We start from the raw sequence: 27,822 nt of genomic DNA on the forward strand, positions 1-27,822 counted from the left end.
TTTTTTTTTATAAATATTTATTGCGCAAAGGCTGCTGTACAAAATAAATGGTAACAATTCAAAGGGAGGGTCAGGGGCTGCTTTCGTCGACGTCCTTGTCTGGGTCTCTCTCTGGGTTGTCGTCCTGCTGCTGCTTTTTCCACAGCTTCGCTATCGCCAGCAGTTTGAGGTTGGGCTGGTTGGCAGCATCCTCGGGGAAAATGTAGTCGTAATATTCTTCCCAGCCAGCATCAGACTAGAGAAGAGAGAGAGAGAAGCAACATCACACGCCTGTCCCTCCTGATGGTTTCCCGCTTTCCTGAAGTTTTATGTTTTGCTACTGCACAAGCAAATGGGTTTTTAAGAGGCATCAGGAAAGAGACTTTTCCAGCAGTAAGTTCGATCCTGTGGCTGCACACTGGGGGCAAAGACGCTTTTCCTCTGTTGAAAGGAGACCCCTCCAATGCACAACAGACCCACAGGATCCAGCTCAAGATAGAGAACGGCTACTGTAAGCTGAAGATTAGGGACCTGTATGCTTGATTGTCCCCCCACCCCCACTCCAAGAAAAAGCACAAAGAAAGCTAACACGGCAAGGAAAGGTCAAGGCCAAACGTCTCTTCTGAGCGCGATTGGTGTTTGGAATATGCTGCCACAGGAGGTGGTGATGGCCACTAACCTGGATAGCTTTAAAAGGGGCTTGGACAGATTTATGGAGGAGAAGTCGATCTATGGCTACCAATCTTGATCCTCCCTGATCTCAGAATGCAAATGCCTTAGCAGACCAGGTGCTCAGGAGCAGCAGCAGTAGCAGCAGGCCATTGCTTTCACATCCTGCACGTGAGCTCCCAAAGGCACCTGGTGGGCCACTGCGAGTAGCAGAGTGCTGGATTAGATGGACTCTGGTCTGATCCAGCAGGCTAGTTCTTATGTGCAGGGAGCTTTGATGAGGCTGTCAAGACACTGGTGTGTTCTAGTACAGGACAGATTTTTAGGTTTTATTGGAAGCCTCAGCAAAGTAGCAGAACACGAATTAAACAAAGACATAACTCCGGTTGAGGATGCTCTACGTGTCACTTCTTGCCTGCTGCCCTAAAGGAGTTCTGCTCATCAGCTCAGCTTCCAATTTTCCACAAGGATCACCAGAGATCAAACCACAGAAGCCAAAGCCTCCCGCTCAGCAACTGGTTCTGAGGAGTCCACCACCCCTGAACATGGGGGCCTGAATCCTCAGGGCTAATATTGGTTCACGGGTTTTTCAACCTTTAATTGGTCTAATTCCATTTTTTAAAAATGCCTACGCTTGTGGTTGCGGTAACACCTTGTGGCGGTTGATTTCATCATGTGTTGCGAAAGGGTTATTTTGTGAGTTTCAGTGAAGATGACCTCTACTACTGAATTCTCCCAGCTACAGAATGGGCCCAGAGCCAATGCTGAGGTCTCGTTTGTTCAGCACAACTGACTAGCCCAGCTAAAAAAGCTGGAAGCCAAAAGCTTCCTGGGAACTGTAGCTAACCTCTGTGGATTGTTTATTTAACGCTTAACTTGCAGAAAGAGCAAGAACCCACCAGAGCACTCTCATACTGTGTCCGGGGGTCGCCGCAACGGCTCGCCCCGGACTCAGCCAGCTGAGGGGCGGGGCCAGTTGCGAGCCGGCAGCTGCGCCCGGCGACGGCTCGCCCCGGCTTGGATGTGCCAGCAGGGGGCCGGAACGGCCGGGAAGCGGCGGAGCCGCGGCACAGCTGCTGCTCATCGGGTCGTCAGCTGGGCACGAAGGGAGAGCTGGGAACGCCCCGCCCGCCCGGAGGAAGGTTGATAAGGGGGAGAAGCACGGGAGGGCGAGGCTTGGCGCAGCAGGGTGAGGGAGGGTGTTGCGGGAGCCAGGAGGCGGAAGGGAGGTCTGGAGAGGACTGGGGAGACCACTGAACGGGGAAGAGAAGGAAGGAGGAGAAAAAGAGAGCGGAGAAGCCGAGAAGGGGGGAAGGGAGACTGAAAGGAAGCAGCTCCTGGGGACAGCCGCCCAACTCTTAAGGGGGTGGTCTTTGTTGCCAGGGAGGGCTAGTGACAACAACACCCCTAAAAAAGGGGTTGAGGACCCAAGTCGCGCGTAGGGCAGGCCTGCAGAGGAAAGGGAGGGGCTCTTTCCCCTCCTCCCTCTGGAGGCACCCTGTGGTTCAGACAACTGACAACTCTGAGAACCCCAAAGACCGGGGCTTGTGATGAGGAGAACAACACCTCGGAAAAGGACGGTGGGACGGCTTGTCAGCCTCAACCACAGTAGGGGGAGGGAGATCGCCACATACTGTCATTTTTGTGACCTTGCGCTAGATCAAGTTCCAGTTTCATAAGATCTCACTGCACACTTCTAGAAACCCCACCACCCGCCGGAGATGGCCAGCTTTCCAGAGAGAGTTCTTACCCCATCTTCGGCCTGAAGCTTTCTCCGCTTCTTGACTTTCTCTGGCATGAGTTTGTCCACCCGCTCTTTGCTGGATTCGGTTCCAAACTCCTCTTCAAAGTTCCCCCAGGATTCCAGAAGCATCAGCCTCTCCTCTTTCTCCTCACAGTTTCTCATCGTTTTATTGGCATCTTCGTAGATCTGCCTGCACCGGGCCAGGCTGTCATCTTTCCCTGCTGAGAACTCGAACTGGGCGAAACTGATCCACACCTAGACCGAAACAGAGAAATAGCAGCAAACCAGTGATGCGACAGCGGGAGACCGACACTTTAATGCTGGCTTCTTTTGCAGGCTTTTACTCGTAGAACACTACATCTAACATTCATTATCAGCTGCTCTGAAGCAATGAGAGAGATTATTCACAGCAATATTGAATGGACGTCATTATGCAAGTGAGACAAGCAAAACCGTGAAGGAAACATGTCCTACAGTTCCCTGGATTTGGACAAGTGAATCCATGCATTTAGAACAGACATTGATCTGCAGTTCATGTCTGACAAAAGAAGCACTGGGCGAAATTACTTAACGCCATGCCCTCCTGAGCCGAAAGAGTTCATTGTTGTAATCTATATATATATAAATCTATCAGTGCATTTTTCTGCTGACAGGTAATCTCCCAAACTACTGGACCAATTGCTTTGAAATTTTCATACAACGTCGCATTCGCGTGCGGCCAGGTTTCCATACTGTTTCCACACCTCCTTTGTACATGTCACAACTGTGCCAGTTATTGTGTACATGCCACACCTGTGACAGTTGGAACCACAGTTCTGTTCCGCAACAGCGCCATCTGCTGGCCGTCAAAGCAACACCCTCTGATACAAGGGAAACAACCATGCCTTCCTTGAAAACCACTGCCTTATGGAGTGAAAGGAATGGGGTCCGCCATCTGGACATGGCTCACCCACCCTAGCAGAGGAAGGGGAACGTTAGGGAGGGACCGGCCAGGTAGCCATGCAAGGGAACGGGAGAGGAGCAAGGGGCCCCTTGCCCCTCCCCTGCAATCATTGTGCAATGACACATGTTCGAACCGTTCACTTCTCCTTTTCTTTCTTTTCCACTTCACCAGACTCAGCCACAGCAACGGGTGGCCGGGCCCACTAGTATATTCTGAAATCTTATATTGCTTTATATATGGCACCAAGCTCTTAACTGGGTTAACCACATCAATATAAACAATTCCCTTGCCGGGACATCTGCGGAAAGAGATTATTTGTGTTCACTAAATCCTGGCAAGGGAATTGTTTACATTTGGGTTTGTTTGGGTTAATCAGCACCGATAAACATTATGTATATATGAGTTGAATAACAAGATAATTTGTGCATATTGATGTGGTTAACACAGTTAAGAGCTTGGTGCCATATATAAAGCAATATAAGACTTTAGAATATATTACAACATTGAATTCTTTCGGCTTAGGAGGGCATCACGTGGCTGGTACTTGATTGCTTACTTTGCTCTGTGTATTGGTAACTTTTGAAATTACTTAACGGCCATGTCCCTAAACAGTAGGACTACGTTCCCTATCTGCTAGTAGGTGCCAATGCTCTGCAATACTCTTAATATTCTGGTAGCCCAATATAAGGGAAAGGTGAATCCCCCGCTGGAGCCGGTGCAGCCCTGTGCTGGCGTGCGTGCTCATCCTACGGGCACAAAGGGCAAAGGCACCGCAGCGCCTGGGGGCAGGCCAGGGCATGGAGCCTACCTTAGACAGCTTCTACTGCCCGCCCAGCCCCTGCGTGCCAACAGGGCCAGACTCAGAGATATGCCATGTTTTTTGTGGTGCATCTCTCTTTTCCCCTATGAGGGATTCTTAATTTTTTGTTTTGTTTTTACATTTTGGGCTTACAAACTCTTTCCCTCCCCCACTCACAACAAACACCCTGTGAGGTGGATGGGGCTGAGAGAGATCTGAAGAACTGTGACTAGCCCAAGGTCACCCAGCTGGCGTGTGTTGGAGTGCACAGGCTAATCTGAATTCCCCAGATAAGCCTCCACAGCTCAAGCGGCAGAGCGGGGAATCAAACCCGGTTCCTCCAGATTAGAGTGCACCTGCTCTTAGCCACTATTCCACTGCTGCTCCTGGAGGGGGCTGTTAGACTAAGAAATAGTTTACGGTGGATCTTGAAATGTTGGAGTTTACTGCACAGAGAAGCGGCTAACACGCTGATTAAAAGGACATAAGGTAAATGTTTGTTAGGAAGTACATTTGGCCTAGGAAAGAGGGAGAGACAGCATGTGGTAATCTTACTAGCCAGGAAGAGTCTCTTCTAACTTCTGAGAAGAAGCAGGATATTAGATTTGAAAGTATCAGTCTAAGGACAGACAAGAGGTGACACAAAAGGACAGAGCGGTCACTAGCTTTACAATCCCCTCTAGCTGACCCCTTGCCTCCCCCCTGCTGGGTAGTCGTCTCCATTCCTTTGAACATTATATCCAACATGAAAAGGATTGCAGAACAGCCATTTTTAGAGGCCCACCAGTTCAGGCGCTGATGATAGGCAGCTGAGCACAGATAGATGCACAATGGAAGTAGCAGTGGCGTAGGAGGTTAAGAGCTCGTGTATCTAATCTGGAGGAACCAGGTTTGATTCCCAGCTCTGCCACCTGAGCTGTGGAGGTTTATCTGGGGAATTCAGATTAGCCTGTACACTCCCACACACGCCAGCTGGGTAACCTTGGGCTAGTCACAGCTTTTCGGAACTATCTCAGCCCCACCTACCTCACAGGGTGTTTGTTGTGAGGGGAGAAGGGCAAGGAGATTGTAAGCCCCCTTGAGTCTCCTGCAGGAGAGAAAGGGGGGATATAAATCCAAAAAAACACCCCTCCTGTACACTCCTCCAATATATCCAGGCATACATCATAAATGGCAAACATCTCTATGGTGCTATGGGACTCGAATCTAACTGTTCTACTGCAGACTATCACAGCTACCTCTGAAACAATCCCTCTTATGATGGGCTAAAATGAGCAGACTGGTTACATGTTTCTCTAGACTCGTTTAGATGTCTGAAAGCTTCCATCGTTGCAAATGGAGTTGAATCTGGCCCTGCCTCAAGCACACACGTACCTTGACGTGCTGTGTTCTCTGGAGCAATCGCCGATAAAGGTTTCTCGTGTTCTCGTACTCTTCCTGTTCAATCTCAAAGTCAATGTAAGATTTCCAAAGAACCTGGAAAAAGAGACAAGTTGGTTTCTAAGACACAAAACCGTTTGGGAAAATATTTGTGGGCAGCAGCCTATATAATCATGGGCCTGATCCCGCAAAGGAAGTTTCTGGACACAGATCAGTCATGGTAGGATAAGACTGCTCCACCTTCAGATGCCGTCCTGTACACTTAATCTCTCCACTCACAAAATAGGATACAGCATGTGGCAATCTTGCTAGCCAGGAAGAGTCTCTTCTAACTTCCAAGAAGCAGGATATTAGACTTGAAAGTATCAGTCTAAGGACAGACAAGAGGTGACACAAAAGGACAGAACGGTCACTAGCTTTACAATTCCCTCTAGCTGACCCCTTGCCTTCCCCCTGCTGGCTAGTCTTCTCCGTTCCTTTGAACATTATATCCAACATGGAAAGGATTGCAGAACAGCCATTTTTAGAGGCCCACCAATTTAGGCGCTGCCTATAGCTTTAAAAGGGGCTTGGACAGATTGATGGAGGAGAAGTCGATCTATGGCTACCAATCTTGATCCTCCTTGATCTGAGGTTGCAAATGCCTTAACAGACCAGGTGCTCGGGAGCAACAGCCGCAGAAGGCCATTGCTTTCACCTCTTGCACGTGAGCTCCCAAAGGCACCTGGTGGGCCACTGCGAGTAGCAGAGAGCTGGACTAGATGGACTCTGGTCTGATCCAGCTGGCTTGTTCTTATGTTCCCTCTGGATCAGACCAGCGTCTCTTGAGCTGCACTGAGCATTCCATATAGAGCCCCCCGGTTACCTCTGGCATGTCCAGTCGTGGCTGGCCGATGGCCAATTCATAGATTGCTCTGGCTCTGTCGACGTCACCCAGGATGGTCTCCAGCTCAGCAAACTTGATCCAGGAGGTGCAGTTTTCTGGGGCAAATTCCAGAAACTTCTCATAGAGCTTCCGGCAACGGTCGAATTCTCGCAGCTGCAGTTCTAGCTCGATGTAGCCTTTGAAGAGCTTGTTCTTTGGACATTTGCCTATAGAAGTTCCCTGGTGAGAGGGAATTCAAAACCCTGCTCAAAGCTGGTCACTACAAAGTGGCTTTATGTGTTGACGCTTAACAACAACCCAAATTACCCCAAGAAGCGAAACTGCTACTATACAAGGAGAAAAGGTTACACCCAGAGGTGGGATCCAGCAGGTTCTCACAGGTTCCCGAGAGTAGGTTACTAATTATTTGTGTGTGCCGAGAGGGGGTTACTAATTGGTGACTTTGCCATGTGATTTTTGGCTTAGTTACGCCCCACCTCTCAGCAGTAGCACACAGAACTTGAAGCAGTCTAGCAGGAGGTACACCAGTGTGCGTGGCAGCCTGCGCCTGCATGCATTCGTGTCCCGCCCAAGGACTGGCGCAGCGGCTGCGTCCTTGCCACAGCCCCGCCCCCAGAATGCCCGGCCACGCCCCCGTTGTGCCCCGCCCAGCCCCATTGGAGCTACGCCAGTTTGAATCCCACCACCATGGGAACCTGTTACTAAAATTTTTGGATCCTGCCACTGATTACAGCACATTGGGAAACAAGAGGGAAGTCTTGGGTCTACTGGGAACAGAACAAGAAGACACAAAGGCTATCTGACCCGCCTTAACAATGTAGAAGACACAAAGAACTGAAATCTCCAGGGAAGTACAAAAAGTGGAAGTCAAGGTCATGATTCAGGCAGACCCCACAGAGACAAGAGTCCCAGAGCCAATGGAGAAGAAGACAGATCCCTTCTGAAGAAAAAGTCCACTTTAAGTGGGGCCGTAGCCACGAGATATGCCGACTGGCCAGGATAGTCCTTGCCATCACTGGATGGAGAAAGGAAGGCAGGGATTGAGCTTTTCTGCTCTGTGATGCAGGCCAAGTTGCTTTGTGGTTGGGGTTGCTTTGTGCTATGCTGTGGATGGGGAGTTGGGCTGCTTTCTTGGCGTAGCTTCGCCAGGTGCTGGTCAAGGCCATGCACTGAGGCGTCAAAGTCTGCTGTCTAACTGTCTGCATGGTTTCACTATACTGTTCCCATGTGTGTGATTTCATATTATTGCTCTCTGTGCGGGAAAAGTCAGTTCTGGCTTTTCCCTGCTGTCCTACAGTTGTTGAATAAACCTCTACATGGAGTTTGTTTCAATTCTTGGGGATCTGACATAATGTGAATAATTTTAAAAATATCCTCCAGGAAAACCACTTGTATGGTCAACGACAGTATCTATTCTACGTGAATCTGAGGGGGATCTGGCAGGCTAGGCGAGCATCCCCTTCCTCCACGTGCGTATCCTCCCACAAAGTTGTGTACTGAATGAAAGAGGACAGCCACCCCCAGACAGGAGGGTAGCACTTTTTGTTCAAAGGTACAGTCACCTTGTTGGACTTACCAGTGCTCTCCTGGCAAACGGGAGACTCTTCTGCCTTATTTCAAACTGAGCATACAGCAGCCACATTTTGGCAAACGTAAACTGAAAAGGGAAATGGCACAGTTTGGTGTCAGATATAGATAAGTTAAAATCTCTTTGTCTGCACTACCAAGACAAGAATTGTGACTAAGTTAGATGCACCTATCAAATCCCACTGCTTCCAACAGAGCTTCTATTCTGACCTTATTTATCTTTGCAAGTCCTACTAGAAAGTAACTGGTTGCCTCAGCTGCGACTAACTTAATCCAGTGCTATAAACAGGGCTTTTGCCCTAATTAATTTTAGCAGGATCAGGACCATACCTTTTTGTGAGGAATGAGCTCAATGCAGGCTTGGTACACTTGCCTTGTCCGCTCTGGATCCTGAAAGGCAAAAAAATCCAAAGCTGCACAATTAGAACGGAGCAGCAGTGGCGCAGTGGTTAAGAGCAGGCGCACTCTAATCTGGAGGAACTGGGTTTGATTCCCCACTCTGCCGCCTGAGCTGCAGAGGCTTATCTGAGGAATTCGGATTAGCCTGTGCACTCCAACACGCCAGCTGGGTGACCTTGGGCTAGTCACAGTTCTTCAAAGCTCTCTCAGGGCGTTTGTTGTGAGGCAGGAAGGAAAAGGACTTTGTAAGCTCCTTTGAGTCTCCTACAGTAGAGGAAGGGGGGATATAAATCCCAACTCTTCTTCTTCTACTACTTGCAGACAAATGAAAAGGAACACCTCTACAAAAGTTATTGTGAGCACCCAGCTGGATGAATTCTGCAGATCTGTCTGCGAGTTGAGGCATTTTCCTCCATGGGGCTTTTCCTGACGTGGGACGACCTGTTTCAGGGGAAGGTTCCTTGTACTAGATTAGGCAACACAATGTTAAGTATGCCTCCTTCTTAAATCTCTGTCATTAACTACATGTAGAATAGAAAGGTAACACTTCTTGGGAGAGAGGAATGCAACCAAAAGGAAGGAACGTTGTGGGGCTCCCAGGTGGTTTCGCTGCACGTGGGAAATCAATACTGCATTCCTACGGAGCTCAGCTGGGATTTTGTCCTGCTTTTGAGAGTCGATTTCGAATACCTTTAATGCCATATAAATAGTTTAAGACTAACTTAGCAAGATAATAACAGCCTTTACAACGTCTGACGAGTTAAGATAACACCATTTAAAACTTTAGCCACCACTTTAGGAGCAGCAGTGGCGTAGGAGGTTAAGAGCTCGTGTATCTAATCTGGAGGAACTGGGTTTGATTCCCAGCTCTGCCACCTGAGCTGTGGGGGCTTATCTGGGGAATTCAGATTAGCCTGTGCACTCCCACACACGCCAGCTGGGTGACCTTGGGCGAGTCACAGCTTCTCGGAGCTCTCTCAGCCCCACCCACCTCACAGGGTGTTTGTTGTGAGGGGGGAAGGGCAAGGAGATTGTAAGCCCCTTTGAGTCTCCTGCAGGAGAGAAAGGGGGGATATAAATCCAAACTCCTCCTCCTCCTCCTCCACTTCCAACAGCTCGTAGTTGTGGCTGTTTAAAAGATATATAACCTTCTGTTTATCTGTAATGCCTTCACTTCCATGCAGGAGGGGGATTATGTGCTTCTTCCTACCTATCCTTTTGAGAGTCATATAACTGCATTACAGGCAGCTGCTGGAGAATGAATATGCCAACATGTACCACCTGAACATTCTGCTTCCAGAAAGGATGCCGGAGGTCCTACACAAAGGAGACCCGCTGTGCGGCCGCGATAATCAGACCGCAGGCGCCGCGCAACATTCTGAAATGGCATTCTCTTACCTTCGCCTCCAGCTCTTCGTACAGGGCGTAGTTGATCCACAAATAGATATATCTCTTCCAGTGTCTTTTTTCTTGGATTGGAGGAACGTTCGCAATGGCTCTTTCGTAAACCTCGCGGACTGCGTCGTGATTGGCGTCGCTTTCCATGAGCCGCAAGTAATCAAACCAGGCGTCATAGTTATGTGGATTAGCCTTTGGGAAGGATATAGGAGAGGGTCAGAAAGGCAAAGCAGCCCACAGCCCCACTGTTCCTTCCAAGCTAGTGCAGGGGTCGGGAACCTTTGCTACCCAAAGAGCCATTTGGACCCGGTGGCAGCAGCTGGGGAGCCTCACCCCCGCCCCACGGCGCCGCCCCACCCCACCCCACCCCACCCTAGCTCTGTAGCTCCAGCTGTTGCTCTGACAGCAGAGCACCTCCTCCCCACCTTCCAGAACAGGGGGAGAGTGCCTCCTCCCCAGCAGGCTCCTGCCCCCCCCCCCCGCCAACTGGCCAGCCAGCCGTCATTCCCCTCCTTCCCCTCACTTACCCTCCCACGGCAGGCTCTGCGGCTCGGCTCCTGGCAGCCAGCCTCTATGTGACTTTCTTAAAAGGGCAATTCTCCAAAGATTGATTAAAGATTGCTTTCCCCTTTAAGCAATCTTTTGCGGAATTGCCTCTTTAAGAAAGTCATAGAGGCTGGCTGGCTGGCTGGAGTGGCAGCTTGGAGCTAGCCTGGGTAAGTCGGGGTGGCTGCTGAGGAGGCCAGGCTGCACGAGTAAGCGCTGCAGTGCTTACTCGTGAGTAAGCCGGTGTGCTTACTCGCGAGTAAGCGGAGCTCCGCGGGGGGGTGCCCAGAGGGGGTTTTTGTCTCTGGGAACCATTTGGACCTGGTACGCCTCTGGAAGGGGCAGCCGTGCCGGCAGCCACAGTACAAGCGGGAAGGAGCTGCATGTGGCTCACGAGCCGTGGGTTCCTGACCCCTGAGCTAGAGGAATGCAAGCTCAGTCAAAGCACCATTTTAGGGCTTTTCTCCGTATTAAGGCATTTAATGAACACTACCCAGAACACCACTCTAGGCAGTAAGCAACCAAAGGGATCCAAAGGCCCAGGCTACTGCAATGCAGATGCCCTCACTAATTGATTATGCTATCTTCATGGTTACTCACATTCTAAATGATTGGATCCCACCCAACACATGCATATCAAGCTTGCTAATTACACCCTTCACACTTGTTCACAGGGACCTGGTTCTTTCTCCCACCCTGGACATTCCACAGGTATATATTGCTTTACTACCATCGGATCGTCTGAAGATGCCAGCCACAGATGCTGGCGAAACGTCAGGAGAAAGTGCTACTAGAACACGGCCACACAGCCTGGGAACACCCCAGTGAATCTGGCCGTGAAAGCCTTCAACAATACATTAAAGCATTTCGGTTGATGAATTAGCACTGCTGTATCCTGAGTTCCATCACTCGAAGCCTGTGGTGGCAAACCTATGGCGCTCCAGATGTTCATGGACTACAATTCCCATCAGCCCCTGCCAGCATTGGCCAATGTTGGCAGGGGCTGATGGGAATTGTAGTCCACGAACATCTGGAGTGCCATAGGTTCGCCACCACTGCTCTAAGCAGTGAAAGCTTTTAGGAAGAATGGATTGAATTGAAAATGCAGCAGTTCCGACAAATATCAAGACCAAGAGTTCTTGTTCAAAGCATCTTGGCACAGCTGAAACAGGGGTTGTATAACTGTGGGGCTGCAACTGAAAAGACACTGTTTTGTGTTGCCATTGAATGAGCTTTTTGATAGGTGGGACAGTCAAGAGGGCCCCTCCCTGTGATCTTAACTTCCGTACATACGGGAGAAGACAGTCCTTAAGGTATCCTGTTATGAAGCCTTGTAGGGCTTCAAAGGACAAAACCAACATGCTGAACTTTGCTCGGGAGCGGGCCGGTAGCCAGCATAATCGCTGTGACATAAGGGTCTCGTACTCTCAATAGCCAGGCTTGACCAGCAGTCTGGTCACAGAACTCAGCAGAGGCTGCAGCTTCTGTACACCCTTCAAGGGTAACCCAACTAGACTGCAATACAGTAGTCCAGTCTAGATGTAATGAAGGCTAGATCTGACTGACCCAGAAATGAGTGAGGTGATGCACCAGCTAAAGCTGGGCAAAAGCACTCCAAACCATGCAGCTACCTGGCTTCCTTAGGTGACTGCTGTATCAAGAAGAAGAAGAAGAAGAAGAAGAGGAGGAGGAGGAGGAGGAGTTTGGATATATATCCCCCCTTTCCTGCAGGAGACTCAAAGGGGCTTACAATCTCCTTGCCCTTCCCCCCTCACAACAAACACCCTGTCAGGTGGGTGGGGCTGAGAGAGTTCCGAGAAGCTGTGACTAGCCCAAGGTCACCCAGCTGGCGTGTGTGGGAGTGTACAGGCTAATCTGAATTCCCCAGATAAGCCTCCACAGCTCAGGCGGCAGAGCTGGGAATCAAACCCGGTTCCTCCAGATTAGATACACGAGCTCTTAACCTCCTACGCCACTGCTGCTCAAGTAGCATTCCCAAGCTGCGACCCTGGGTTTTCAAGGCGAGTATAACCCCAGCCAAGACCGGAGACAGCTCAAGTCCCAGGTCTACCTTTCTGCTAACCCAGAGAACCTCTGTCCTGGCAGGACTGTTTCAGCTGGTTCGCCCTCACGCAGCCCACGACTGACTCCACACACCAGTTCAGAACATCAATAGCATCCTTGGAAATAGGTGGAAAAGAAGACAGAGTTGTGTATCATTGCAATTTGGGTTATGGCTACTGTGTGTTAAATACACCAAGATTCTGTGCTTTGATAAGCAAAGGTGTATCCCAGGGAAAGCTGAATTCTGCAATATCCAAGTTGAGCAAGCTTTCACCATTTCTCTTTTTCCATATTCTCTTTATTTCCCCACAATGTAGATTTATATTGCTCAGTTTGTTCTGATGTTCTGGAAGGGTTACACTGGCAGGGGTGGCCAACCTATGGTGCTCCAGATGTTCATGGACTACAATTTCCAACAGCCCCTGCCAGCATGGTAAATTGGCCATGTTGACAGGGGCGGATGGGAATTGTAGTCCATGAACATCTGGAGCACCACAGGTTGGCCACCCCTGGTACAGATTTCAAGCTTTGCCCATGCGCTTCAACATGTTCCTTTGCAGCCATAAGGACTAGAAACCTTTTCACTGTGTCCCGCTCACCCAAGACTAACTGGCTGTAACTCCCTCAGCCTTACCCTACGGGCCTCACAAGGTTATTGAGAGGATAAAATGGGGACAGAATAATGTACTGGGGAGTAAGGACCGAAAGAAACACGTGACGCATGTGTGCTGCTCTGTGGCTGTATTCTATACAATTCGATACATACAAGCATACACATACAATATACAGTACTGGGTGCTAATACATTTAAATGCCAGGTAAGTCTCTTTGGGAGAGGTCAAACAATTGTCATAATCAGCGCAAGGCTGTGCCGTTCATCTATATATATAAAAAGCTAACAGTGTTTTTGTTGATGACAGGTAATCTCCCAAACTACTGGACCGATTGCTTTGAAATTTTCACACAACGTCGCATTCACGTGCGGCCAGGTTTTCATGCTGTTTCCACACCTCCTGTTGTGTACATGTCACAACTGTGCCCGTTATTGTGTACATGCCACACTTGTGACAGTTGGAACCACAGTTCTGTTCTGCAACAGCTCCATCTGCAGGCCATCAAAGCAACACCCTCTGATACAAGGGAACTAACCATGCCTTCCTTGAAAACCACTGCCTTATGGAGTGAAAGGGATGGGGCGGGTCATCTGCACATGGCCCACCCACCCTAGCGGAGGAAGGGGAAGGTGAGGGAGGGTCCAGGGGTTTGCTGGACCAAACGCTCTGAAATTTGAACACAACATAGCTCATGCCTCCCAGCGTGTTTTACGCTAGGTAATTCACCAGCAAGGGAAGGGAGTGAAAGGGACAGGACTAGCCACCTGCACATAGCCCACCCACCCTAGCAGAGGAAGGGGAACATTAGGGAGGGACCTGCAGGGTTGCCATGCAAGGGAACGGGAGAGAGGGAGGGGAGCGAGGGGCCCCTTGCCTCTCCCCTCCCTTGCAATCATTGTGCAATGACACATGTTCGAACCGTTAGCTTCCCCTTTTCTTCCTTTTCCACTTCACCAGACTCAGCCACAGCAACGCGTGGCCGGGCCCGGTGGTAGTATTAAAGGATACAGTCTTATTGTTATTTCCATTCGCTGTATATCTTATATCCCATGTACAATTCTTATTCTTTGAATTTATGATCAGTTTGCTGCTCGCAGGACATGTATGTGTTGATCATATCCACATCTCAAGCAATTCTGTGTTCTCCCTCCGGAGACATTCCCGTGTAGCAATTAAAGGAGCCTTATCTCAACAACGGAGAATTTGCACGCAATTAAAGGAGCCTTATCTCAACAACGGAGAATTTGCACGCAATTAAAGGAGCCTTATCTCAACAACGTTGAGATGTGGATATGATCAACACAGACATGTCCTGAGAGCAGCCTTGCGCTGATTATGACAATTGTTTGACTTCTCCCAAAGAGACTTACCTGGCATTTAAATGTATTAGCACCCAGTACCGTATATTGTATGTGTATGCTTATATGTATCAAATTGTATAGAATACAACCACAGAGCAGCACACGTGCGTCACGTGTTTCTTTTGGTCCTTACTCCCCAGTTCTTAAAGGACGCATGTACCTTTATGCATTATTCTGACAGAATAATGTACACAGCCCTGGGCTTGTGATTGGAAGGGTAGGATTAAAAAACAGACAGACTGCGATGTGATCGTGAAAACAAGGATTTCAAACGACAGCCAAAATTCTCTGGGGCTGCAGGAGATGGGCACTCACACACACCGGGCACTCACCTTCACTTCCTCTTCATACTGGAACCGCCGCTTGCTGACAATGATGTCCTCGATTCCTCGACGGTCCCCAAATTTCTTTTCAAAAATAGTGTAATTTTTGAACAATTCCTGGGCCTCGTGCTTTGGGATTCGATCCAAGGCGTATTTGTAGATCACCCTCACTCTTTCAAACTGAACAAAAAAGCAACATCTTAGAAAACAAGGGGAATCTGCCGTTTTATACATATTCAGTTTCTCCTCAGCTGCATATAACTGTATTCTCAGGAAGCCTCCTTTCTGTTTGCATGTAGACACCCCCCCCCCCCCAGTTCATTCTCTACCATCTTTAGTTCAAGGGCAGGATGTAGAAGCTGGAGAAGGTCGCTGCATGATACCTGGAGAACCAGATACAACTAGACTAAGGCCCCTTCCGCACATGCCAAATAATGCACTTTCAATCCACTTTCACAACTGTTTGCAAGTGGATTTTGCTATTCCGCACAGCTACAAAGTACATTGAAAGTGGATTGAAAGTGCATTATTCGGCAGGTGCGGAACAGGCTTTAGATCCCAAAGCACGAGGCCCAGCAATGGTCACATTTAACTTTTGCTTCTCATCCATCGTTAGCAATTTTAATATTTTCCTGTCACTCATCAAGGCTTTTCATGTATTTTGGATACACGCATAGTCTGCATATTCTTCCTTGACAATATCTCTACTTTCAACCCGTAGTTCTTCTGGTTTACATTCACTTGAACTTAGTAATGCAAAACTATTACTTGCAAAGTCTTTAGACTCTTGCTTAGATTGCATTTTTGTACTATGAATATTCTGGTATTTTTCTTAATCTTTAATCTAAATTTTTCCTTGATGAGCACCAAAATCAAATCCTGCTCTTATTTTAGCAGAGAGAATGAATAGAGCTTCTCCATCTTCTGCTAATTATGTAATCTACTGGGTTTCTGTATCTGCCATTGGCAGATGTCCATGTGTACAATTGTCTGAACTGTGTTTTCAATGAACAATTTGCTATCTTCATGGAATTCTATGAATCACTCTCCTGCTTTACTTCATACCCTTAGCTCAAATCTTACAGCAATATTTGATTCTGCCCTTTTCCTGCTTTTGAGTTCCAGCCACTAGGAGGGGACATCAAGGGTGTCTTTTTGTGTGTGCATGCATATTTAAGAGCATAAAATTTCCATTACGAATGTTTGTGCATGCAGCTTGCACACAGACCTCCTCCATTTCTCCTGTGCCAGTGAAAGGGATTTCCCTTGGGGCTTTCCTCAAAAATATCCTTAAGTCCACATACATACATACACTGATCATGGGAGGCACTGGGATCACAGTGGAGCATTCAGCTAGGACAGGGGTCTGCAACCTACGGCTCTCCAGATGTTCATGGACTACACTTTCCATCAGCGCCTGCCACCATGGCCAATTGGCCATGCTGGCAGGGGCTGATGGGAATTGTAGTCCGTGAACATCTGGAGAGCCGCAGGTTGCAGACCCCTGAGCTAGTAAGTTCCAGGAAGAAGCTGCGGATTGATCTACAATCAAGCCTTCATCTTTATCCTGAACAGGGTATAAATGACTACCGGAAGGATAACTCCTACGTATACTGCAGACATACACAACACGTTCTCAAGGACATGTTTGTTTTAACATGATCAATGCTGTTTGCAATTAATATGGGACAATGACACTATCCTTGTGCTGGAAAAAGTAGTGTTTGCTGTGGTAATCTCAAATATATTTATTCATCAGCAAACAGAAAGTTACCTCTTTCTGGTTCTCTTCAAATTTGGCAAAAGCGACGTACAGATGTTCATCCATATGGTCTTCTCCAAAAAACTCCACTGCTCTCTCAAAGACTTTCCTTGCGTGGGCAAAGTAACTGTGCTTTTCTTCAAAGCGGGCGTACTTGATCCAGTTTTTAACATCCGGATGCACAATTACAAGTTGGACGCGTTAAAGAAATCCAAACAAAGTATTTCATGTTGGTTTTGCTTTTTTGGAGAACTCCTAGCTATTATTGCATCATTACTACGTATCACAGTAATGCGGCCCCATGTCACAGAAGCTGGACATGGGGCCCCGCAGACAAGATTAGGGGCTTTGCATACAGCAAGGAAACAGACGTCAACAAGGATCTAAGACTGTGGCAAGAGTAGAACAGGATTTTTCTTTCTAAATCTCAATCCCTCCGGCCACTGCCCTTTTCTATCAATCTACAGCAGGGGTCTGCAACCAATTGGCCATGCTGGCAGGGGCTGATGGGAATTGTAGTTCATGAACATCTGGAGAGCCACAGGTTGCAGACCTCTGATCTACAGATATCACCTTTATCTTTTTACCAATCTTTTTACAGCGTGCAACACACTTCCCTCTGTGATACGCCTCTGAAGATGCCAGCCACAGATGCAGGTGAAACATTAGGAACAAAATCCACCAGACCATGGCCACGCACTCCGGAAAACCCACCACAACCAGTATTACTAGATGCTTTTAACAAATGGCCTAAGGTGGGCTCCTTTTGTTACACTTGCTATTGTACACAATCAAGTTTAAAAAGTTAAGCTAAAGCACAGCCTGAGTGTTAGTGTCCTTATCTACGGGACCGTCTCACCCCATATGTCCTGAATCGCATCCTCCGATCAGTGGAGGCGAATCTGTTGGTGATCCCCGGCCCCTTCATGATGCGGCTGGCCTCCACGCAGGCCAGGGCATTTACTGCCCCGGCCCCTGCCTGGTGGGACGCTCTTCCTCCAGCAGTTAGGGCCCTGCGGGACCTCGGAAAGTTCCGCAGAGCCTGCAAAACTGTGCTGTTCCACCGGGCTTTTGGGGGGGCCGGCCGCTGAGCCCGCCCCTCTTTTGTTGCCCGCGCACTGGCTATATATCTGACTACCTGCCTACCCCCTCCCGCCCAGGGTTTGTCCACTGGGGTTTGATCCCAGACGCCTTTTATTATCTTTCATTTTTTGTGGGTTACTGCTGCTACAGTTTAAAAGTTTTAAGGTTTTGTATTGTTTTAATTGGGGCTATTTGATTTGTTTTATTGTTATTTGCTGAGTCCTTCGGGGTTCGGCGGTTTATCAAATTGAATAAAATAAATAAATAAATAAATTTTAAAAAGGATATATCGCTCATAAATGGTGCGCGCTCTGTCCACTTCCTTGTATCGCAGCTCAAAGTTAATGTAGGAATGCCATGACTGTTCCTCGGGCTGCCATTCCATCCAGCGCTCAAACACCTGTCGGGCTCCTGCAACATTTCCCAGCATCTCTTCCATGTAAGTGTATTTGTACCTTTTCCAATAACAGCAAAGTTAAAAAAGATTCCTGTTGTGTCATCCAACTAATGTGTCATGTTTTTAAACTTGTAAAATTAACTGTATCCATTTATGATTACGTCATTTAGAAAAATAAAAACCACAAATTCCACGAAGGCTTGCATTCCAGAGCCAGATTCCTGTTTGAGGCTCCTGTACAAGACATCTAACACAAGCAAACAAAAGTCAGGGCTCTTTTTCAGAAAGCTGCGATCTACAGAAAAACCCATAAAACTTTTCAATAAAGCTATTAAAAAAATAAACTGATCTCTTTTAAGAGCTTGGGGAAAGAGACCCATGAACAAAAGCAGACAAACTTTGGTATACTCATACTTAAACTACTATTTTAGAAATAGTAAAAGATTCTCAGCTTACCAGAACTGGTTGACTCTTGGTAGGGTAGTGATAGCGCGATCCCAGATATTTCGGGCGTGATTTACCTGTCGGTTCTTCATTTCCATCTCGGCATATTTCAGCCAAAGAGTCACATTTCGGTAGTCCACATCTAGAGCACGCTCGTAAATGGAACGAGCCCTGGAAGAAAAACGTCGTCCCAATTAAAATGTACGGCACATAAATCAGAGGTGGTGGTGAACACTATTAATTGTTCACATGGATCAGGGGTCCCCAACGTTTTTGGGCCAGTGGGCATCTTTGGTGGGTGCAGCAACAACAAAATGGCAGACACAGGAGGTGGAGTCAACCACCAAATGGTTGCCATAGCTTTGCTTTTGTCACATAGTGAATGTTGTTGTGTTGTGGTGGCAGTTGCCACTGCAGTGATATTTTTTTAGAATCTGCATATCCGGTCACATCTCTGATAGACATTCAAAACCTCGCTTGGTGAAAGACCTATGTGGCACCATGTGCCGCCTAAAAACATTTGGTGTGAGATTCCCAGAACGTCCTACAAATACCTTGGTGTGCATTCAGACGCCACAAGGATAAAACTCAACTTATTTGTCTCACTAAATATACTGAGGTTTTGGAACACGGCCCCGTGTGTGTTGCACTTCTCAGCCAAATATGACTCAGGTGGCTTGCGCGACATTTTGGAGCACCGGCTCTCTCCCGCTGTGTTTCTCCAGCATTTGGGACGTGCAGAGATTGCAGGTATATTTGATGTCCAGTCAGAAATGTTTGCCTTTGAGATTTCAGGGCAGCCGTGTCAAAGGGTAAAAATTCTCCCTTTATAAGCTCTTGTAGGCCCTCTTCTTTTTTTAAAAAGATAGTCTGTTAAACTGGGTTATGCTGCACTGTCCTATTAATACCTCTATTAATTTGGTGTGCCAGAAAAGGTGTTGGTATGGGGATGAAGGCATCTGAGGGGGGTGCTCAATGGATTACCTTTGTACTTCTTTGAGGCTTTCCTCCCATTGTGCGTATTTGATCCAGTTACTGATAACAGTCCGATTCTTCCGTATATTATCTTCAAACGTCTAGGGGGAAAGTGAGACTTAGAAGTAGAGTCTAAAGCAAATGGTGAGCTTAAAGTCAAAATTCCATGCTCTGAAGAACTACAGTCAGGGTTGGCATCCTGTCTCAAGAATAAAAAAAAAAATTCTGTCCCTTCGGTCGAGTCTTCATGGGACGTTATTTGCCTCCCTGCAATGAAATGCTTCAACTGGATAGCTTTAAAAGGGGCTTGGACAGATTTATGGAGGAGAAGTCGATTTATGGCTACCAATCTTGATCCTCCTTGATCTGAGATTGCAAATGCCTTAGCAGACCAGGTGATCGGGAGCAACAGCCGCCATTGCTTTCACCTCCTGCATGTGAGCTCCCAAAGGCACCTGGTGGGCCACTGCGAGTAGCAGGGTGCTGGACTAGATGGACTCTGGTCTGATCCAGCTGGCTTGTTCTTATGTTCTTAACTGCCTGTTTCCACACATTAAGTCTGTATTAAAGAGACAGGCCATTTTTCTCTGGGCTCGCTGGCAGCCATTATTACAGACCAGGAGCAGCTTTTCTGTGGAAAATTAAAATCACAAGATGGGGGCCTGTAAAGAACTGCCAGAAGGGGAACAATCTGGAAATGTCGCCTCATCCAAAGTACCCGTCTGCCTCTATCCCCAACTTCCCAGCTGCCATGTTAATGGGATAATAACACCGACTTCCCTATCTGAATTCTTAAGGATTACCATAAAACAATGTTTATGGAATACTATGAACACTATAAAAGCATAATATCACCTCAGGTGGCAGCTGCTACAGAAACACTACTTAGCTCTTTTACATTTAATAAATTAAAAGAGAATATATTACAGGCGGACACACCAGAACGTGGAATACATCACTTTGAACAACTAGTTTCAAATTTAGCAGGGGAACTTCAAGCCGTCTCCTCGACCAAATCTAAGGCTGTAAACGGTCATAGAGAATGGTTTGATCGCTACTGTATTGAATCTAACAACTTAATACGATCATTATATAGAAGTTACCGCAGCACAGGTGAGGAAAAGCTACTCAGCAATATAACCCAACTGAAAAAAAGGATTTTCAAATTATGGTACAAATGGAAACGTAAAAAATCAATTCGAACAGCAGTGGGAACAACTATATCTGCCACCCTTTAACAAATAACATTGGGCAATTCTGGCAGATCATAAATAGAAGGGGCCCAAACGCAGTAATCCAGTTGCCCCATATTTCACTAGCCAGACCGATGGTTCAGTTATTTTTCTAATCTGTTCAATGCTACAGCCTAACTGGAATAATCTCCTGATTCCACTTCAATACCAGAGGAGCTACTCAGATTGGCCTGAGGTTAATCCTCAAGAAGTGAGTAAACTAATCAGTGGTTTGAAAAGCGGTAAGGCCCCAGGTCCCGATGCAATAATACCGTAGAAATAACTTAAATCCTCACCCGAGTGGTGGGCTACAACTCTGGCTTCCTTATTTCACCCATGTAAATAATCATCGGGCCACATCCCAAAGATGTGGCTGGCGCCTATAGTTTTTCGTCCCAATTCTACAAAAAAAAGGGTGATATTACAAATCCTTCAAACTATCGGCCCCTATAAGCCTATTATCTGTAATTTGGCAAACTATATGCAAAACTACCTCTTAGGGAGAGTGGAAGATTGGGTCAAGCAAGCAGAAGTAATAGGACCGAGCAAATTCACCTGATTCACTTAAAAAATAAATCAACACTGGATCATGTAACAGTTTTAGCACACCTTAGCTAACAAAAGTATAACTCATAATAACCGTAGAAACTGTTTGCAGCCTTCCTGGATTTAAAAGGGGCATTTGACTCCATATCTAGAGCCCTACTCGTGTGGAGAAAATTGACGGGCGCTATTACACATGGACCCCAGGACTACTGTTTCTTATAAACAGCTACACACTCCTGCACTTCAGCTGCAGAATAAGAGCCGCGAACAAAAAAGCGACCAGCCACAGAAAATATCATCACAACCAGAGGGGCTGTCAGTCAAAACAAGGCTGTACATTGGCCCCCACTTTGTTCAATATATTCCCTTAGTGACCTTAGTGCCAACCCCTCCAGAAGGCCAATGGGCATGTTCCCAAACCAAGCACTAAACACGTGCCCACAGCATTGTATGCTGATCTAATAATCGCTCTTCTTTCCCACACTAAAGTGCTGGTCTCCCACTCGGGTCTCTTAAATTCGCTGTGCTGAATAATGTAAGAGGAACGAACTGGTAATTAACTATGAAAAAAAAACAAAATAATGGCTCTTCGCTAGAAGACCCCCTAGTCTATTACATGGACCATCAATAACAGACCCATAGAACAAGTTAACCAGTTCAAATATTTGGGCATAACTCTTACTAGCAACCTTAATTGGGCAGTACATAGGAAATTAAAGGCACTCTGCTGCAGCTAACAACAGTGCCCCTAGCAATTCAGCCGCTTTTCACTGTGGGCCACCAGTATATATGTACCTCATCCTGCATTGAAGGTGTTCAATGCTAAATGCGGCTCCCAGCTCCTCTATGGAGCTAACCTATTTGGATCGGAGCTATAAACAAAAAATATAAACACAGCTCCAGTCCCGCTTTCTTCCACAAAATTATGGGCTTACCAAATTGTGCGCTTCATATGCAGCCCCATGTTTAGAACTCGGGCAAATATCATATGCCACGCATGGCTTGGTTGAGAACTGTCAGATAACTGGCCTACGTGATCCACTATCTGCAGGATCACTCCAGTTTGTTACACCTCATGCTTTCCTGACTATGCAAATTCTAGGTGGCTTTGAAACCTACTTGAGGCAAAAATCTACACTCTTGGCTTTTCATCCGAGTCGCTCGTCCCTCTTTCACTATCAGAAGCATATAGCTGCTTGAAAACTAAGCTATTAGGAACAAGAGTATTCGGGATATGATAACAGCCGCGAGGAAAACGCGGTTCCCCCCCCTGACCCCTGCTTACATTCCAATTGAAATGCAAGGACACATGGCCAATTATTTACAGTGGATCACCAACCCTAAATTAAGAAGAGCTTTAACACTGGCCAGATTCAATCTATCGCCTTCTATGCTGCTCTATGGCAGATATCAAACAAATTGATAAACAGAGGGAGGCTATGTCCATGCAATATGGGTCAGGTGGAGACACTCGATCATACCCTCTTCGTCATTGTGTAAGGTTTGCAGTAAAAAATCAGAATGTCAGCCAATCTGCACTTATCCCATTTCTGTATAACAATCTAACTGATGCTCTTAAGATACCTATGCTTTTGAACAACATGGATCCCACAGTGTGTGAGAATGTAGCAAAATTTCTGCTAACAATAATAGACGTAAGTCTAGATGAATACCAACCAATGTCTATGTATTATGACCACATATAGCCAGCAGTAATTTTGCTAGCTTCTGTCAGTATCCGATGACGTTTAAGTGAGTTAACTTAGCTGAAGGAATGTCCTATAGTTACAGAAGGACCATGTATATATTTTAGTATTTAGTATTTTAGTACCAGTGTCTATAATTGTGAGCAATAATGGGCAAATTTTGTATGCTGATTTTGTATGTTTATTTTATGCCAATAAAGGCTTGTGACATACTTGTTGGACAACCCTGATCCTTCTCTCTGTATGATAGTGGCAGACTTTCTCCTGGAAATTACTAAATGCCAGTAGATTTCCTTCGTCCTAACATTTATTTCCTGTATTGTATATGCTTTTTAATCTGTTTTTATTATTGTTGTATTGCTGTCTATGCCAATAAAGGCTTGCTTCTGTTAAAAGCATAATATGCTGAAGGATAATTGATAATGGTACTCTCTCAGAGATGCTTAGAGAACGCCCCTTCTGTTCCTTAAGAAACTCATGGCTTAAAAAAAAAAATAACAACCCAACTTCAAGTAAACGCTAATAGGTTCTGAACTTGCTTGTTGGTTGTCAGAAAAAAGAAAATATAGTTTTTAAAAACGATTACTGAATACTTTTATACAAATACATACATATTTTTGCACTCATTTTCCAGTATAATCTGATTCTTATATTTACTGTTTTAATTAATTAATTGATTGATTGATTAATTATTTGGATTTATTAACCGCTCCACCCCCATAGGGCTCTGGGCGGTGTACAACATTATTTCATAACACAGAAACTATAATAAGGGAGCAAATAAAATAAAATTAAACAGGCTCCAATAAATACAAAAACTAAACCCCATTAAAAAGCAAACAAAAACAGCAAACAAAACCCAATTAAAACAGCAATAAAAAACCCCCATTAAAACCCTCCCAAAGATGCTTACTTTTCTTTTTCGGAGTTTGTAATCATTCAGCTCTTCTTCATCTGTGATCTTCTGCTGAGGGGGCGGCGGGAGAAGCTCTAGCTCCCTTTCCTTGGCTTCTCTTAAGAGCTGCTCAGCTGTGATCTGGACCTCTGCTGGCGCTTTGTTTTTCACCTGAGGAGGGAGGGGAACAAGCCGCCTGTGTAAACTTGGTATTGTACAACTAACTGCACAAGTGACAAAAGAAACATACAAGGCAGCTGAAGTTTGCTGCCAATCTGAAGTGAACTGCAAACCAATAAGACAATACAAGAAACAGCTTCTCACCTGTATGTGAACACCTTGAACTCTGAAAGGGCTTTATCAATGCCCGAACAATGTCATTAAATGCTACACACACAACTTTTCAAAGGAGAAATTGTAAAGGTTACCACCACTCAACTGATTAAAGGACACTGTTTTGCTGCTTTGTTATTAAACAAACATCGGTATGCCCACACTATGTCCTTACTTTGGCTTTATCAATTTTACTGTTCTGCCCCCAAATTCTGATAACTGTGAAAATGTGGAGAATTTTATAAGATGTCATTGTTTCTCTTCACATGGATTCTGAAGAAGAGTTTGGATTTATACCCCACCTTTCTCTCCTGTAAGGAGATTCAAGGTGGCTTACAAACTTCTTTCCCTTCTTCTACCCCTAACAGACACCTTATGAGGCAGGTGGGGCTGAGAGAATTCTGAACACACTGTCACCGGCCCAAGATCACCCAGCCAGGCTTCATCTGTTGAAGTGGGAAAACAAACCTGGTTCACCAGATTAGAGTTCACCACTCATGTGGAGGAGTGGACAATCAAACCCAGTTCTCCAGATTAGAGTTTGCCGCTCTTAACTGCTACACCACGCTGGCTCTCAGGGAATATTGACTTTTGCACCATAGATGCACGCATGGCATACAGAATTCAACTAGCAAACAAGCAGGCTCTGGTTCAGCTTATCCCAGCTGGGGGAAGAACAGAGCCTGTTATTTAATATCAAAAGGTGACTCTTGCTCCTTTGACACTGTTTCTTCTGAAGCATAAGCATTTTATTGTCATTGTGCATGCACAACGAAATTTACAGCAGCATTCCTCGATGCACACAATTTCAGACTCATACCCCATCCTCGCTTTCCCCTTCCTCCACCCATCCCTACACAGCCCCAAACACATCAACACGAAGCCACGGAGTTCAGCATAGCCACAGCTCTAGAGTAGAAGCTGTCTCTAAGCCTCTTTGTCCTAGTTTTTATAGACCTGTATCGTCTGCCAGATGGTAACAATTCAAAAAGAGAGTGTGCTGGATGAGACGGGTCTCTCAGAATATTTTGGGCTTTCTTTAGGCTTCGGGAATTATAGAGTTCTTCCAAGGAGGGGAGAGGGCAGCCAATAATCCTCTGAGCAGTAGTGATCACCCTTTGGAGCGCCTTCCTATCTGCCACTGTGCAACTGGAGAAACATACACAGATGTAGTAGGTTAAGACACTCTCTATAGCACAGTGATAAAAGGACACCAGGAGTTTTCCATTTAGTTGTTGTTTCCTTAAAAGTCTCAGATAGTAAGTCTTTGCTGGGCCTTCTTAACCACCACGGCAGTCTGAACGCCCCAGGTCAAGTCCTCTTTAATCATAACGCCCAGAAATTTAAAACTAGCCACCCGCTCTACTTGATCTCCATTTATAGTCAAGGGCTGAATTTCTGAGCTATTCCTTCTATAGTCCACTATAAGCTCCTTTGTCTTGTTAGTATTAAGAACCAGGTTATTTTCCCTGCACCATGAGAGCAATCAGAAGCAGGGAAAGCAGACATGAAATACTTTGCTTGGGGCCACAATAACTGAATGCAACTAATCTTAAAAAAATAGTATAAAGGATTTGCATAACTAGAAAATTGTGTAGTCCCACCTCTGCCAATCACAAAACAACATTCTCATACTCTGGGTCTATCTGAAATAATTACTGGAATCCCTAGAGGATCAGACTTGCACTCCATATCTAATTCTTAATTGTTTTAATCTTTCAGATCAACTATGTTTGTAATCAGAACTTCATTATGATTTCAAATATGCCTTTCTCTGCCACTCAGTAGAATCACAGATTTTTGTAATATTAAGAGCGCTATATGATTTATTTTCTCTCTCTCTTCGCTCTGCTAGAATTATTGGAAAAAATATACTACTTGAAGTTGATAGATATGTTTTTTGAACCCGTCACTGGATATATATTTGTATATATACATACATATACACACACATATATATATATACACACACACTTTATATATATATACTTTATATATATTTATATATGTTTAAACATATATACACTATGTGTATGTGTTAATATATATACACGATATATAGTGTGTATATATAGTGTGTGGATATATATATAGTGTGTGTATGTGTGTATACACACACACACACATACATACACATCACATCTCTCTCTCTCACACAGCCAGATTCTGTATACATTTTTGTTGTTTTAGTTTGTGCCTTGTAAGCCACAACATTCTAATGGGTAAGAATAGATTTTACATGAGTGATGAATCCTGACAGCCAGCCCCTGAAGAGACTGAGTGCATTAGTGTTGTTTATTGAACTACTGCAACCTCGAAGGCTTTCACGGCCGGAATCACTGGGGTGCTGTGTGGTTTCTGGGCTGTAGCAGCATGTTTTACCAGCATTTTCTCCTGACACTTTGCCTGCACCTGTGGCTGGAATCTTCAGAGGATTTGATGGTAGTAAAAGCAAGTGGACATTCCACAGGTATATATACACCCCACTTGCTTTTCTACCATCAGATCCTCTGGAGGTGCAGGCAAAACATCAGGAGAAAATGCTACTAGGACACGGGCATAAAGCCTGGAAACCACACAGTACCCGACTGCAACCTCCATTACTTCAGTACCAAACCTACCATGCTTTCATACAACATTTCCTCTGTGTTCATTATTCTTGCTAATTTAATAATCATAACGATGGGAGAAAAACAACCGAATCTCCAGGTTTTAATTGTGTCACTGCTGATGTCGCACTTGACAGCCAGTGTGCTCTAGTGGTCAGAATGTTAAACTAGCACCTGGAAAGCCCAACTCCAAATCCCAGCTCTGCCATGAAACTCATTGTATGACTCTGGCCCACTCGTGCTGCCTACCTCACAGGGTTGTCGTGAGGATAGAATAAAGAAAGGAGAAGCATGAATTTCACGCTGAGCCACTGAAAGAGGGGGCGTTGCGCAGGCGCTCGATGTTCAATGGCAGAACCTTTACTTAAAAGCAAATTCCAAGGTCACACAACCCCATCACTGGCGAGCAGACCACACCGGACCCAGCAGTACCACTCGCGAGTAAAAATACAACAGGCTCGTTCTGACTAAGGGCCGTGCTTGCGCATGCTCAGTCTTGCACCGAAGTAAGGCAGCAGCGAGTCAGGCTGCGGCCTCCACTCGTCCCCCGTCCCTTCCGACACCCCCCACGGCCCCCCCTGCGCCCCCTCGCCTCTCTCTTCCCCACCTTCGCCACTTTGGGGATTCGCTGCTTCCCGGCCGCCGTAGACGCCATCTTGCCTCCTCTGCTAAGATCGAGACCTACTCCCGACCCGCCTCCAGCACGTGACCCCCCAGAGCTCCCGGCATGCAGCGCGTCGCGATGGGCGGGGGCCTGACCGTCACCATAGCAACATCCGAGCGCGTCTCTCCCCGGAGCTGAGCCCGGACAGGAGGAAAGCCTCAGCCGCCCGCGGCCAGGTGAGTCCGGGGCAGCCTCATCCGGTGGCCTCTCCCTCCCTCCCTCTCCCTCTCTCCAGCCGCCTCGTCCCGCCTGTGACTCTGTGAGTAACGGTCAGTGGCTGGAGGAGGGAATCGTGGTACGTCCTTCCCGTTGTCTTGTGGAACTCCCTGCCACGAGACGCACTGATTTGAAAGGAGTAACAGTGCCGCGCTATGAAGGGTGACCCTGGTCTGAGGTCGTAGGGTTGCACTGAAGATACATGTAGGAGAAAATTGTGTATGAACGGCCAGGTCAGTTTGGGTATGTGCGTGCGTGTGTGTGTGTA

The 27,822-nt window shown here is 46.5% G+C and overlaps 2 protein-coding genes across 2 annotated transcripts in view; one reads left to right on the top strand and one right to left on the bottom strand.

Moving 5' to 3' along the window:
* CRNKL1 (crooked neck pre-mRNA splicing factor 1) lies at positions 1–27,385 on the bottom strand. Its single transcript, XM_048516070.1, has 14 exons — positions 27,282–27,385; positions 23,751–23,903; positions 19,363–19,454; positions 18,391–18,549; positions 17,826–17,992; positions 16,467–16,645; positions 14,702–14,872; positions 9,785–9,976; positions 8,318–8,377; positions 7,977–8,057; positions 6,380–6,619; positions 5,509–5,610; positions 2,399–2,647; positions 1–235 (listed from the first exon to the last, which is right to left on the bottom strand). The coding sequence occupies exons 1-14, from the start codon at positions 27,327–27,329 to the stop codon at positions 71–73; spliced, it is 2,058 nt and encodes a 685-aa protein (XP_048372027.1). The 5' UTR covers positions 27,330–27,385; the 3' UTR covers positions 1–70.
* Positions 27,386–27,426: 41 nt separating this feature from the next.
* Positions 27,427–27,822, top strand: part of CFAP61 (cilia and flagella associated protein 61) — a 172,523-nt gene continuing 172,127 nt past the window's right edge. Inside the window, exon 1 of the mRNA XM_048515371.1 lies at positions 27,427–27,514. The gene's annotated coding sequence lies outside the window, so the exon portion shown is untranslated. The remainder of the gene's footprint in view (positions 27,515–27,822) is intronic.

The sequence above is a fragment of the Sphaerodactylus townsendi genome, linkage group LG14, assembly GCF_021028975.2.
Source record: "Sphaerodactylus townsendi isolate TG3544 linkage group LG14, MPM_Stown_v2.3, whole genome shotgun sequence".
NCBI classification, from domain to species: Eukaryota; Metazoa; Chordata; class Lepidosauria; order Squamata; family Sphaerodactylidae; genus Sphaerodactylus; species Sphaerodactylus townsendi.

What these genes read in the sequence shown, in the direction of transcription:
- CRNKL1 (XM_048516070.1), bottom strand. Translation starts at nt 27,329, where the DNA reads ATGGCGTCTACGGCGGCCGGGAAGCAGCGAATCCCCAAAGTGGCGAAG. An exon ending in GCGCACCATTTATGAGCGAT is followed by an intron (nt 16,646 to 17,825) that starts ATATCCTTTTTA and finishes AACGCGTCCAAC; the next exon opens with TTGTAATTGTGCATCCGGAT. An exon ending in CGTTTGCCAGGAGAGCACTG is followed by an intron (nt 6,620 to 7,976) that starts GTAAGTCCAACA and finishes CCCTCTCACCAG; the next exon opens with GGAACTTCTATAGGCAAATG.